At 48.9% G+C, this 14,673-nt stretch overlaps 1 protein-coding gene across 2 annotated transcripts in view; it reads right to left on the bottom strand.

Moving 5' to 3' along the window:
- The window catches only part of OCM2 (oncomodulin 2), a 31,322-nt gene extending 27,560 nt beyond the window's left edge, over positions 1-3,762 (bottom strand). For both annotated transcript variants that reach the window (XM_063725815.1, XM_063725816.1), the window contains exon 1: positions 3,615-3,762. In XM_063725815.1, the coding sequence (XP_063581885.1) occupies positions 3,615-3,674 (60 nt within the window). In that variant the 5' untranslated portion in view covers positions 3,675-3,762. The remainder of the gene's footprint in view (positions 1-3,614) is intronic.
- Positions 3,763-14,673: the final 10,911 nt, after the last annotated feature.

Raw genomic sequence — 14,673 nt, forward strand, 5'->3', positions numbered from 1 at the left:
AGTGACTTGGAAATAGCGTAATCCTTTTTTTTTTCTTTTGAGAGGGAGTCTCGGTCTGTCACCCAGGCTGGACTGCAGTGCCACGATCTCGACTCACTGCAACCTCTGCCTCCTGGGTTAAAGCGATGCACTCACCTCAGCCTCCCAAGTAGCTGGGACTACAGGTGCACACAACCACACCTGGCTAATTTTTGTATTTTTAGTAGAGACAGGAGTTTCACCATGTTGGCCAGGCTGGTCTCAAACTCCTGAACTCAGGTGATCCACCTGCCTCAGCCTGCCAAAGTGCTGGGATTCCAGGCGTGAGCCTCCATGCCCAGATGTGTGGTCCTTTTGAGACTTGCAGAACTAGAGCAACCCTTAGTCTAGGGCCAATTCTGCCGCACCACGAAGGCAATGCTCCTCTGAACACTTGACTCAATGCCCCATGTATTATGAGGTTTTTCACTTTGCCTGCTGGGAACACGAACGGTTCCCAGCTTTTTGTGGACTTTGGAATTATTCTGCCTGTTTCTATTGTGTGATTCCTTCCCCTGGTCTTGCTCGGGTAATTTCCTCCATGCGTGAGCTGATCCCACTCAGCTTCAGAGTCAAGAGGTTTCCTTTGCAAAGCTGCAGAGTTTGGTTTTTTTTGCTCATCTCTCCTGCGGGATTCCATCCTGCAAATTCCAGCTGCTTTGGCCTGCTCAAACTTTTTTTTTTTTTTTTTTTTGAGACGGAGTCTCACTTTGTGGCCCAGGCTGGAGGGCAGTGGCACGATCTCGGCTCACTGCAACCTCCACCTTCCAGGTTCAAGTGATTCTCATGCTTCAGCTGCCCAAGTAGCTGGGATTACAAGCATGCACCACCACGCCCAGCTAAATTTTTTGTATTTTTAGTAGAGACAGGGTTTCACCATGATGGCCAGGCTGGTCTCGAACTCCTGACCTCAAATGATCCATCCACCTCGGCCTCCCAAGGCGCTGGGATTACAGGTGTGACCCACCACACCTGGCCAGGCCTGCTCACACTTTCAGCTCTGTCTCCTGCACTCAGGGAGACCGCTGGGCTCTGCCTGGCTGCCCTCCTCCTGTGGCAGCTGGAAACACTTTGCCTCATTGGGTTCTTCCCTAACAGAGATCACGGTCTTTAGTGCCGCCTATTGACCGGTGTCTAAAAACTGCCTTTGCGTATGTATTGTATGGTTTTGTAGGTATTTAAGGCAAGAGGGTTAATCCATCTTGGCTATAAGTTGGGGAAGTCTCCACAATTTTTACAACATTTTGGGAGGCTGAGGGGGGAAGACTGCTTGAGGCCAGGAGTTCCAGACCAGCTTGGGCAACACAGCAAGACCCCCATCTCTACAAGAAAATAAAAATACTGAAAGTAGCCGAGCATGACAATGTGCGCCTATAGTCTCAGCTACTCCGGAGGCTGAGGTGGGAGGATTGCTTGAGCCCAGGAGATCAAGGCTGCAGTGAGCCATGTTCACACCGCTGCACTCCAGCCTGGGTGACAGAGTGAGACCTTGTCTCAAGAAAAAAATAAAACATTTTAAGTTCCTGGAAGGGTGAGTTAAAGGCTATATAAAGAATTAAAGCTTTTTTAAAATCACATTCCCAAATTATTGGTCAAAACGGAGCAGTTGGCCAGGTGTGGTGGCTCATACCTGTTATCCCAGCACTTTGGGAGGCCAAGGCAGGCGGATCACCTGAGGTCAGGAGTTTGAGACCAGCCTGGCCAACGTGGCAAAACCCCATCTCTACTAAAAATACAAAAATTAGCCGGGCGTGGTGGTGAGCACCTGTAATCTCAGTTACTTGGGAGGCTGAAGCAGGAGAATCACTTGAACTGGGGATGCAGAGGTTGCAGTGAGCTGAGATGGTGCCTCTGCACTCCAGCCTGGGTGACAGAGCAAGACTCCATCTCAAAAAAAAAAAAAAAAAAAAAAAAAGAATTAAAGCTTTTGGTGGCTCACGCCTGTAATCCCAGTACTTGGGAGGCTGAGGTGGGCAGATGGCTTGAGCTCAGGAGTTCAAGACCAGCCTGGGCAATGTGGTGAAACCCCATCTCTACAAAAATTATAAAAATTAGCCAGCCATGCTGGCTCACACCTGTAGTCCCAGCTACTCAGGAGGCCAAGGTGGGAGGATCGCTTGAGCCTGGAAGGTTGAGGCTGCAATGAGCCCTGATTTTGCCACTGTACTCCAGCCTATACAACAGAGCAAGACCCTTCTCAAAAACGAAAACAAGCTGCTGTTTCCTGTGTTTTGTGCAGTTGTAGGAATTTAAGGCAAGAAGGGTTATCCATCTCGGCCATGAGAAGGGGAGATCTCCACAATTTATGTAAATATTTTAAGTTCCTGGAAGGGGAATTGTGGGTTAGAGCCTATATAAAGTATTAGGGTTTTTGATAATAAGAAAATAAAGGCTAAGCACCGTGGCTGTAATCCCAGCACTTTGGGAGGCCGAGGTGGGTGCCCCACTTGAGGTCAGGAGTTCGAGACCAGCCTGGCTAATGTGGTGAAACCCCATCTCTACTAAAAATACAAAAAAAATTAGCCAGGCGTGGTGGCGGGCGCCTGTAATCCCAGCTACTCAGGAGACTGAGGCAGGAGAATCGCTTGAACCCAGGAGGAGGAGGTTACAGTGAGTCGAGATGATGCCATTGCACTCCAGCCTGGACAACAAGAGCAAAACTCCATCTCAAAAAAAAAAAAAAAAGTGCATATATGTGTGCATGCAACAGAATACAGAATATTTATTTCCAGAGGAACCCTGACTTCTCCAGCCTCCTCGGTCTGTCCTTCTTTGTGGGCATGAATTACGCAGCTGCCTATAGATGTTACCAGAGGAAGGCAAGTCAGAGGGAATAAAAATCCCAGAGTGAGAACCGCAGCACCGCAGCAGACGCCAGAGCATGAGTGGAAAGGCCCCGTGTCAAACACAGAAGAGGGTTTTGTTTTAAATCAAGACATCTTGGCCAGGCCTAATGGCTCACACCTGTAATCCTAGCATTTTGGGAGCCTGAGGTAGGCTTGAGCCCAGGAGTTAGAGACCAGCCTAGGCAACATAGCGAGACCCTGTCTCTACCAAAAACAACAACAACAACAACAAAATATATATATATATATATAGTTGGGCGTGGTGGCATGCATCTGTGGTTCCAGCTACTCGGGAGGCTAAGGCAGGAGGATCACTTGATCCTAGGAGTTTGAGGCTGCAGTGAGCTATGATCACATTATTGCACTCCAGCCGGGGTAACAGAGTGAGACCCTGTGTCAAGTAAAAAATAAAATAAAATAACATAAATAAAATAAATGAAAATAAATAAAATGAAGTAATAAAATAAAAACATCAGTCCACAGAACCCAAATCTTCACCCAAGGTAGAGTGACAGCCTTACTAAAACAAATATTGTCATCAGCAACCGAACTAAACATGGTCTAAGGGAAGAGTGAATGAGGAAAGATTTGGTTATGCTCAGGGATTTGGACCAGTTTAACTGAGGTCAAATTTTTTCAGATTTTTCTTTTCAAAAGCTGGTTCTGGAGCGGAGTTCAGGAGCATGTTCTTCATAAAAACACTCTTTATGGGTCGGCCCTGGTGGGTGGGATTTCATTAATCTCACCAACCTCATTATCCAACATGCTGAATATGCAGCATCGATCAACGAATGAGATCCTCGGTCTCATGAAGTCAGCTTTCTGGGGAAGGAGAAAAGAAACACAAATAAACAAGGAAATAAACGCCCGAGGTGGAAACAAGATGGCGTGAGGGTCAGGTTCCTTGAACTCACGTTCTTTTTTTTCTTTTCTGAGACGGAGTTTCACTCTGACGCCCAGGCTGGAGTGCAATGGCGCGATGTCGGCTCACTGCAACCTCTGCCCCCCAGGTTCAAGTGATTCTCCTGCCTCAGCCTCCTGAGTAGCTGGGATTACAGGCACCTGCCACCATGCCTGGCTAATTTTTTTATTTTTAGTAGAGATGGGGTTTTACCACGTTGGCCAGGCTGGTCTCGAACCTCTGACCTCAAGTGACCCACCCAGCTTGGCCTCCCAAAGTGCTGAGATTAGAGGCATGAGCCACCACACCCGGCCGAGCTCACGTTCTTGAGTCACCGTCTGTCGTTTATAGAGAAGCAGTTTGGAGATTTCGTCCTATGTGTCTGAGGCCGGGTGCTACGGCTCACGCCTGTAATCCCAGTAATCCCAGCACTTTGGGAGGCTGAGATGGGAGCATTGCTTGAGCCCAAGAGTTCGAGACCAGCCTGGACAACATAGTGAGGCTCTATCTCCTCAAAAAATAAAAAAATTAGCCAGGTGTGGTGGTGCATGCCTGTGATCCCAGCTGTGGGAGTCTGAGGCAGGAGGATCACTTGAGCCCAGGAGGTCGAGGCTGCAGTGAGCCATGATTGCATCACTGCACTCAGCCTGGGCAACAGAGCAAGACACTGTCTCAAAAAAAAAAAAAGTGTGTGAATCTCTTTTTGGCAAAGCAATCTGACATGTTTCTTGTTTCAGAGAATCAGCTTGTTTTCAACCTAAAAGCCAACTAACTCTCACAGGGGAATACTGTACGTGGGGATTACTGCAGTGTGTGTTTGTGTGTTAAAGACGCTTTGTCATGCAGACTACAGATCCAGCCTCACCTCACTGTAATTTACTGTGGATATTTTGCATTATGTAGGCAGCACCTTGTACCCGACAGAAGGTCGGGGGCGGGGGTGGGGTCCAGTTCCAACTCAGGTGTGCTATAAACTGGCTGACCTCAGATGAACCTTGTTATATTGCTGAGCCCAGGTTTTCTCAACTACAACCATAATAATAAGACTTTGCCTCTAAGTTCAACATGGGGAATAATGACCATATGAAAATATAGACTCAGACTGGGCAACATCGTGCAACACCTGTCTCTGCCACAAATTTAAAAATTAGCCAGGCGCAGTGGCTCGCGCCTGTAATCCCACTGCTTGGGGAGGTAGAGGCAGGAGGAATGCTTGAGGCAAGGAGTTTAAGACCAGCCTGGGTAACATAGAGAGACCCCATCTCTATGAAAAAGTTAAAAAGTTAGTGAGGTGTGATAGCGTGCGCCCGTAGTCCCAGCTACTTGGGAGGCTAAGGCAGGAGGATCGCTGGAGCCCCAGAAGTTCAAGGCTGCGGTCAGCTATAATCGCACCTCTGCACTCCAGCCTGGGTGACAGAGCAAGACTATGTTGCCTCTGCTGGTCTTGAGACACCCTTGTAGTCTGCTGTCTACTCCATGTAGGATGTAGTTACATTGATAATCTTCATTGTTTTACAGATGGGGAAACTGAGGCTTGAATGATTTACCCAAAGTTAGCAAATGGTAGAGCTGAGACTTGAAGCAAGCTGACTCTAGCATGTTCATCTTAGCTCCCTGGAGACAAGGAGCTCAGAACCCAGTGGCCTGGCTGCCTGCAGGAGCGAGGAATGGGAAAAAAATAATTGCAACCTGGCTCACTGTCTCCAGTGGCAAGAAAGAGACAGAAATGGATATTTCAAGATGTTGTTGTTATTATTATTACTGAGGCAGCGTCTCACTCTGTCTCCCAGGCTGGAGTGCCGTGGCGCAATCTTGGCTCACCACAACCTCCACTTCCCAGGCTCAAGCGATCCTCCCACCTCAGCCTCCCGAGTAGCTGGGACTGCAGGCACGTGCCACCACATCCAGCTGATTTTTTTTGTAGAGACAGGGTTTCACCATATTGCCCAGGCTGGTCTCGAACTCTTGAGCTCAAGTGATCTGCCTGTCTTGGCCTCCCGAAGTGCTGGGATTACAGGCATGAACCACCGTGCCCAGCCAAGACATTATTCTTTTGTAAAGTAAACATAGTTGCTCTTAGCATATGGTTCTCAACTGGTGTGTGTGTGTGTGTGTGTGTGAAGTTCTCTCTGGAAAAGTTTTCTCTGGGAGAAAATTCTAGATTTCACTGTTTTACATTTCAAAGTTGCCAGTTTGTTAAAAAATCAGGCTGAGAAGGAACACGTTAGGACAAAAATGTGAAAGACTGTCATTAAAGCAAGAAGACCAAGGATGGAATTTTACAGACTTTGCAGAGAATTCTTGGATCAACCCATGGATCAACCCATCAGCAGTGGCTGATTTTAACAGGAGCTGCCAATAGTCTAATCCCTTTTGTCACAAATACATCTGGGGCCAGAGCCTGATTTCCTGCTGCCCTTGGGGGACTTTTTAACCATTTTTTTTCTCCAAGCTTAGAGTATACATCAAATCCCAGGTCCACACTGACCCCCACTCTGGGCTGGAAGGGCCTGACCTCTCCCAAGAGAGTGGGGGTGGAAGAGGAGCTGGGAAATACAAAGTCATTTGGTGGATGTGACACCGGGCACAGGTTGACCATCAAGCCAGGGAGGAGGCCTTTATGCCCGAAAGCCCCTGATCCTGTTCCAGGGATGGGGTGAACCACTCCTGTACCCACCCAGGCTTGCCTAGGTGTCTTGTGTGCCAAGGAAGCTTCAGAGAAGAGAGAGAAAGGACAAAGAGAGGTTGGATATCTGAGAATTGTTCAGTAAAGTGAACAGAAAGCGAATGTTCCAGTCTGGGAAAGTAAAATCACATGAAAGAGGAAAGCAGATTGTCATAGAAGGTCGAGGCCTGGGCTAGGGAAGGAAAAAACCACACGCTCAAAATCCTGGTCAATGTGTGTCCACCTTAATGGGAGAGAAGCACCTTCCTCCACTGTGGGGCCAGGGCAGGGCCAGAGCCCCAGCTGGGAGTGGATCCTACACTTGCTTTTTTTTAAAAATTATGGTAAAATATGCATAACATAAAATTTGCCATTTTAGCTGTTTTTGAGGGTACAATTCAGTGGCATTTATAACATCAAAAATATTGTGCAATCGGGCTGGGCATGGTGGCTCACGCCTGTAACACCAGCACTTTGGGAGGCCGAGGCAGGCAGGAGGTCAGGGGTTCAAGACCAGCCTGGCCAACGTGGCAAAACCCCGTCTCTACTAAAAATACAAAAATTAGCTGGGTGTGGTGGTGCGCACCTATAATCCCAGCTACTCAGGAGGCTGAGGCAGGAGAATTGCTTGACCCTGGGAGACGGAGGTTGCAGTGAGCCGAGATTGCGCCACTGTACTCCAGTTTGGGTGACAGAGCGAGACTCTGTCTCAAAAAAAAAAAAAAAAAAAAAAAAAGACAGAGAGAGAAAAAAACAAAATATTGTGCAACTGTCACCACCATCCATCTCCAGAACTCTTCCATCTTCTGAAACTGAAACTGTCCCCATTAACACTCACTCTCCATCCTCCTTACCCCCAGGCTCTGATAACCAACATTTTACTTTTTTTCTGTCTCTATCAGTTTGACTATTCTAGGTACCTTATATAAGTGGAATCACGCTGTATTTGCCTTTTTTTTTTTTGTTTTGGAGTTTTGCTCTTGTTGCCCCAGCTAGAGTGCAGTGGTGCAATCTCAGCTCACTGCAACCTCTGCTTCCCAGGTTCAAGCGATTCTCCTGCCTCAGCCTCCTGAGTAGCTGGGATTACAGGCGCGCACCACCACACCCAGCTAATTTTTTTGTATTTTTAGTAGAAACGGGGTTTTGCCATGTTAGCCAGGCTGGTCTCGAACTCCTGACCTCAGGTGATCCGCCCACCTCGGCCTCCCAAAGTGCATGAACCACCTCGCCCGGCCTTTTTGTTGTTTTTTTTTGAGAGAAGTCTCACTCTGTCACCCAGGCTGGAGTGCAGTGGCGTAATCTCGGGTCACTGCAACCTCTGCCTCCTGGGTTCAAGTGATTCTTGTGCTTCAGCCTCCCAAGTAGCTGGGATTACAGGCTTGCGCCACCACGCCACACCGAGCTAATTTTTTGTATTTTATTAGAGACGGGATTTCACCATGTTGGCCAGGCTGGTCTCAAACTTCTGACCTCAAGTGATCCACTTGCCTCGGCCTCCCAAAGTGCTGGGATTACAGGTGTGAGCCACTGTACCCAGCCATATTTGCCTCTTTGTGACTGACTTATTTCCTCCCCTCCGCTCCCTCCCTTGCTTCCCTTCTTTCTCTTCTTCTTCTTCTTCTTCCTCTTCCTCTTCCTCTTCTTCTTCTTCTTTTTTTTTGAGACAGGGTTTGGCTTTGTCCCCCAGGCTGGAGTGCAGTGGCATGATCTCTGCTCACTGCAACCTCTGCCTCCCTGGCTCAAGCAGTCCTCCCACCTCTGCCTCTCTAGTAGCTGGGACTACAGGAATACACCACCACACTTGGCTTTTAAAATTTTTTTGTAGAGATGAGGTCTCACTTTATTGCTCAGGCTGGTCTTGAATTCTTGGGCTCAAGTGATCCTCCTACCTCAGGCTCCCAAAGTGCTGGGATTACAGGTGTGAGCCACGGCACCCAGCTGTGACTGACTGATTTCACTGAGCATAATGTCCTCAAGTTTCCTCCATGCAGTAGCAGGAGGAAACTTTTATTTCAGCATTTATTTCCTTTTCAGGGCTACATAATATTTCACTGTATGGATAGACACATTTTGTTTATTCATTGGTAGGTGGACTCCTGGGTTGCTTCTACCTCTTGGCTATTGTGAATAATGCTGCAATGAACATGGGTGTACAAATATCTGTTGAGGATGGGTGCAGTGGCTCAGGCCTGTCATCCCAGCACTTTGGGAGGCCGAGGTGGGAGGATTGCTGGAAGCCAGGAGTTTGAGACCAGCCTGGCCAACATAGCAAGACCCCATCTCTACAAAAAATAAAAAACTTACCTGGGCATGGTGGGGAATGCCTGTAGTCCCAGCTACTTGAGAGGCTGAGGCAATAGGATTGCTTTAGCCTAGAGGTTGAGGCTGCAGTGAGCTATGATCTCGCCACTGCACTCCAGCCTGGGGGACAGAGTGAGACCCCATCTCAAAAAAAAAAAGAGGTTAAAAAATCCCACAAATATCAGCTGGAATCCCTGCTTTCAATTCTTTGGAGCATCTACCCGGAAGTGGAATTGCTGGGTCTACATTTTTTTTTTTTTTTTTGAGACAGAGTCTTGCTCTGTCACCCAGGCTGGAATGCAATGGCACGATCTCAGCTCACTGCACTCCCAGGTTCAAACAATTCTCATGCCTCAGCCTCCCGAGTAGCTGAGGCTACAGGCGCCCACCACCAGGCTTGGCTCATTTTTGTATTTTTAGTAGAGACAGGGTTTCACCATGTTGGCCAGGCTGGTCTCAAACTCCTCACCTCAATGATCCACCTGGTTCGGCCTCCCAAAGTGCTGGGATTACAGGCATGAGCCACTGCACCTGGCCTACTTTTGTTTTTGGAGTGGGTTGGGGTGGGCCTGGGTTGCTCAAATCCCAGTATAGCACTGCATAGGATATATCACTGTCCTCAGTTCTCAGAACCTGGGTCTCCTCAGCTGTGAAAAGGGATAGTGATAATAGTGGCAATCACAGGGTTGCTGTGAGAGATACTTAAGATTTTGTAGAAACACCCACGCAGGCTGGGCATGGCAGCTCACACCTGTAATCCCAGTACTTTGGGAGGCCGAGGCGGGAGGATCACTTGAGCGCAGGAGTGCAAGACCAGCCAGGGCAACACAGTGAGATCTCATCACTACAAAAAAATATATAAATTGGGTGGGCGTGGTGGTGTGCACCTGTAGTCCAATCTACTCGGGAGGCTGAGGTGGGAGGATTGCTTGAGCCTGGGAGGTGGGAGGTCGAGGCTGCAGTGAGCTGTGATTGTGTCCCTGCCTTCTATCCTGGGCGACAGAATGAGACTCTGTCTCAGAAAAAAAAAGAAAAAAAGAAAAAGAAATTATGACTTCAAGACCCAAGGAAAACTGCCTGTTAAAAAATTTTAAATAATATTTTAAATAAAAAATTTAAAAGAGAAACACCCATGTATTGTGTACTTTGAACGGTGCCTGGCACCTGCTCAGCTTTGTATCATTTCTCCCATGATGTTGCCATCAAACCTCCAGGGAAGGGGAAGCAGGCTCCCTCACGGCCACCAGGGGGCGCCGCTGCCACAGCTCTGAGTCCCGGCTGGGCCAGGCTGGCATCTCCACCGCCCATCACCTCCCACCATTGTCCCCCTCCGTTTTCAGGCCGGGCCTCCACTTTCTCCTGTCACCCACTCTGCTATTACTCCATGCTCCCATCCTCCCTACGTCCTTACTTTCACCCAGGATGAGAAAGTGCCCCACAGTGTCCAGGCCACATCACCTTGTCGCATGACCTATGTCCCTTCCCTCCCCAAGGGAAGCTTCAGCCCATACCTTGCGCCATTTACCCAGCCCAAGGGCTCTCCCTGCACAGGTAGTGACCTTGTCCCTTTTCCCTCTGGATGATTTCTCTGAGGGTCAGGTGAGGTCATGCGTGGGGAAGTCCCTCAGAGACAAACACCGGGGTCTGGTGCAACGCTCACACCTGTAATCCCAACACTTTAGGAGGCCAAGGCAGGAGGATCTTTGGAGGCCAGGAGTTCAAGACCACTCTGGGAAAAATGGCAAGATCCCATCTCTACAAATAACTTAAAAATGAGCCAGGTGTTGAGCATGAACAGCTACTCAGGAGGCTGAGGTGGGAGGGTCGTTCGAGGCCAGGCGTTTGAGGCTGCAGTGAGCTATGATCGTGCCACTGCACTCCAGCCTGGGTGACAGAATGAGATCCTTGTCTCAAAAATAAATAAATAAATAGGCAAATAAAAATCAGCCAGGTGGGGTGACACAAGCCTATAATTCCAGCACTTTGGGAGGCTGAGGCAGGAGAATCGCTCGAGGTCAGGAGTTGAAGACCAGCCTGGGCAACATCTCTACAAAAAAATGTAAAAATGAACCAGATGTGGTGGTGGGCACCTATAGTCCCAGCTACTCAGGAGGCTGAGGCGGGAGGATCACTTGAGGCCAGGAGTTCAAGGCTGCAGTGAGCTATGATTGCACCGCTGCACTCCAGCCTGGATCACAGAGTGCAACTGTGTCTCTAAAACCAAACTAAACCAAATCAAACCACAGCCCGGAGGTGGTGACAGGGTTGGGACAGCTGCTGTGGGCCTCAGGCCAGGGGCCCATGCCTTCCTCAGGAGCTCTGAGGAGTCCCTCCTGGTCAGAACACACTCCGGGAACTGCATTTTTCCAGCAGGGCTGGAGAGGTGTCCACAGGCCTGAGCAGACCCGGCCCCTGGGAGAGAGGCCTGTGGGCACCAAGGCCAACTCTAAGGGGGTAGCTGCATTTGTAGCCCAGCTCCTGGGCGCTTACTAGGCCTGAATGTGGACTCTGCGTGGCCAGAGAATTGGAAAATGCAGACTTTTTTTTTCCCACATGAAATCTCCAAATGTTTGAATATTGGCAGTTAGTTACAATTATTTTCAAACTCTTCATGGGCCAGTCAAGGCGATCTACGGCCGAGCTTGGCCTGTGGGTACCATTTTGCAGCCTCTGATGGAAGCTTCTTGAAGACACTCGTCAATGCTAACAGTCAATGCCTTGCAGCACTGACCACAGGGATAACCTGAGTTTTAAGCTGCCTGGGTGATCTTTATTTTATTTTTATTATTAATGTTGTAATTTTTTTAGGAGCAGGGTCTTGCTCTGTTGCCCAGGCTTCAGTGCAGTGATGTTATCATAGCACACTGCAGCCTTGACCTCCTGGGCTCAAGCAACCCTCCCGACTCAGCCTCCCGAGTAGCTGGGACCACAGGCACTTGCAAACATGCTAGGCTAATTTTTTAATTTTTTGGGGGGATGTGTGTGGGGGTTGGGTCTCACTTTGTTGCTCAGGCTAGTCTCAAACTCCTGACCTCAAGCAATCCTCCCTCCTCTGCCTCCCAAAGTGCTGGGATTATAGACGTGAGCCACTGTGCCCGGCTGAGCTTCACTCCTTCTCATGGAAGACTTTTTGTGTGAGCATTGATAGACACTTGGTAACCCCATTATAGCACTGGGCTTTTATAAACAGGGGGCATCATATTCTCTCCTTGGTCACCAGGATGACATTTCTGGGTGCACATAAGAAATGTCAACTGCGCTGGGTGTGGTGGCTCATGCCTGTAGTCCCAGCTACTTGGAAGGTTGAGGTGAGGAGATCGCTCGATCCCAGGAGTTTGGCATTCATTGGTGACCTCCCAGAAGCAGGGGACCACCAGGTTGCCTAAGGAGAGGTGAACCGGTCCGGGTCAGAAACCGAGCAGGTCAAAACTCCCGTGCTGATCAGCAGTGGGTTTACACCTGTGAATAGCCACTGCACTCCGGCCTGAGCAACATAGTCTCTATTTAAATTAATAGAATAGAATAGAATAGAATAGAATAGAATAGAATAGAATAGAATAGAATAGAATAGTATAGTGAAGGTCAACTGCGAATTGCACACTGATTCTCCAACCACCCCAGGAAAGGCCAACCTCACACTATACGTGGATGGCGTGACAGTCCTGAACGCGGGGAAAGAGAGCTTGTCCTCTCAGCTATGTCAACAGAAGCCAGAGACTGGGGCCAAGAAGAAAGACCCTGCAGGGTTGGGCTGGAAAGTCCTGGACGCCCAGCTCTTCACACCTACTCAGTGCATGTGATCACAGCTGTAGGATCTAGAATAGATGCGCTTGGCAGATGGCCTCTGAAGGTGTTGAAATGGGGCTTCCTGTGGCCAGCTGATATCTGCACGCAGTAAGAAGCCAGGTGCTGCCACCGCCCTCCCCCTGTTTGTATCCAGGGGATGGGACTTCTGGTGGAGGTCCCAGTTTGTCTTTGCTTCCGACCCCAAGCAGGCAGCTGGATCAAGCTGTCCTGGGAAGGTGATCCATCTCCCTAGCTGGGTGTGTGCAATGCTGAATGCAGCTATCCCAGACACATTTATTCCATATACATCCCACTCCCCAAATTCCATGGAATGAACGAAGTCAGATTTCAACAAGGATGACTACAGCCCAGGGCGAAATAACTCTGCTATCCGCTCTCTGTAGCTCCCCAAACTCTTTATTTTATTTATTTATTTTTTGAGACAGAGTCTTTCTCTGTTGCCCAGGCTGGAGTGCAGTGGTATGAGCTCAGCTCACTGCAACCTCTGCCTCCTGGGTTCAAGAGATTCTCCTACTCAGCCTCCTGAGTAGCTGGGATTACAGGCGTGCATCACTATGCCCGGCTAATCTTTGTATTTTTAGTATTGATGGGGTTTCACCATGCTGGCCAGGCTGGTCTCAAATTTCTGAACTCAAGTGATCCACCCTCCTCAGCCTCACAAAGTGCTGGGATTACAGGTGTGCGCCACTGTGCCTGGCCGCCAAACTCGATTTCTCTCTCTGTCTCACACACACACACACACGCACACACACATACACACAGAGATATCCATGATATACACACAACCCTCGTTTTTCACCATTTGGAAGTTCGATGCCCAATTGAGAGCAGTGACTCCCCTTGCCAATTCCAGGAAATAAAACTAAGCACAGATTGCCAGCTCACTGCGTGTCTGTGGCCTCATATCTTTTCGGGAAGTGCCCTCTGTCTCTGGAGCAGGGAGAGCATACAAAGTGTTTTGCTTCACTGGGCATTGTGGCTCATGCCTGTAATCCCAGCACCTTGGGAGGCCAAGGTGGGTGGATTGCTTAAGGCCTAGAGTCTGAGATCCACCTGGGCAACATAGTGAGAACCCTATCTCTACAAAAAAAAAAAAAAATTAGCTGGGCATGGTGGGACACGCTTGTTGTCCCAGCTACTCGGGAGGCTGAGGCAGGACAATGGTGTGAACCCAGGGGGCGGAGCTTGCAGTGAGCCATGATGGCGCTACTGCACTCCAGCCTGGGTGACAGAGAGAGACTTTGTCTCAAAAAATAAATAAATAAATAAAAATGCTTAAACATTTGAGAAGAATCAAGCCCTGAAGGGACCATAAGGACTCCCCAACAGGAGGATGCGTGCCTCAGAGCACTGGGGAATCAGTACTGCAGTGACATCTATATCTGTGGTCAGGAAGCAAGTCAGTCCTAACACCAGAGCAGCTTCGGATTAAAAAATACAAATCAACTGGGCTCAGTGGCTCACATTTGTAATCCCAGCACTTTGGGAGGAAGAGGTGAGAGGGTTGCTTGAACCCAGGAGTTTAACACCAGCCTGGGCATCACAGTGAGCGTTCATCTCTCCAAAAAAAAAAAAAAAAAAAAAAAGAGCCAAGTGTGGTCCCAGCCACTCAGGAGGCTGAAGTGGGAGGATCACTTGTGCCCAGAAGCTGGAGACTGCAGAGAGCTATGATTGTGCCACTACACTCCAGCCTGGGTGACTGAGCAACATCCTGTCTCTAAAAAAATAAGAAAGAATAGTCTGGGTGCGGTGGCTCACACCTGTAACCGCAGCACTTTGGGAGGCCAAGGTGGGCAGATCACAAGGTCAGGAGTTCGAGATTAGCCTGGCCAATATGGTGAAACCCCATCTCTACTAAAAATATAAAAAATTAGCCAGGCGTGGTGTCGGGCGCCTGTAGTCCCAGCTACTCAGGAGGCTGAGGCAGGAGAATCGCTGGAACCTGGGAGGCAGAGGTTGCAGTGAACTGAGATCGCGCCACTGCACTCCAGCCTGGGTGACAGAGTGAGACTCCATCTCAAAATAAATAAATAAATAAAAAACCGAGTCTCAGAGGGATTAGATTGCCTGTCCTGGGCCACAGAACTAGCTGTAATCATGGTCCTGAGTCTTTGTGTTGGGAGAAATATTAGTTT

This window comes from Pongo abelii, chromosome 6 (genome assembly GCF_028885655.2).
Source record: "Pongo abelii isolate AG06213 chromosome 6, NHGRI_mPonAbe1-v2.0_pri, whole genome shotgun sequence".
NCBI lineage: Eukaryota > Metazoa > Chordata > Mammalia > Primates > Hominidae > Pongo > Pongo abelii.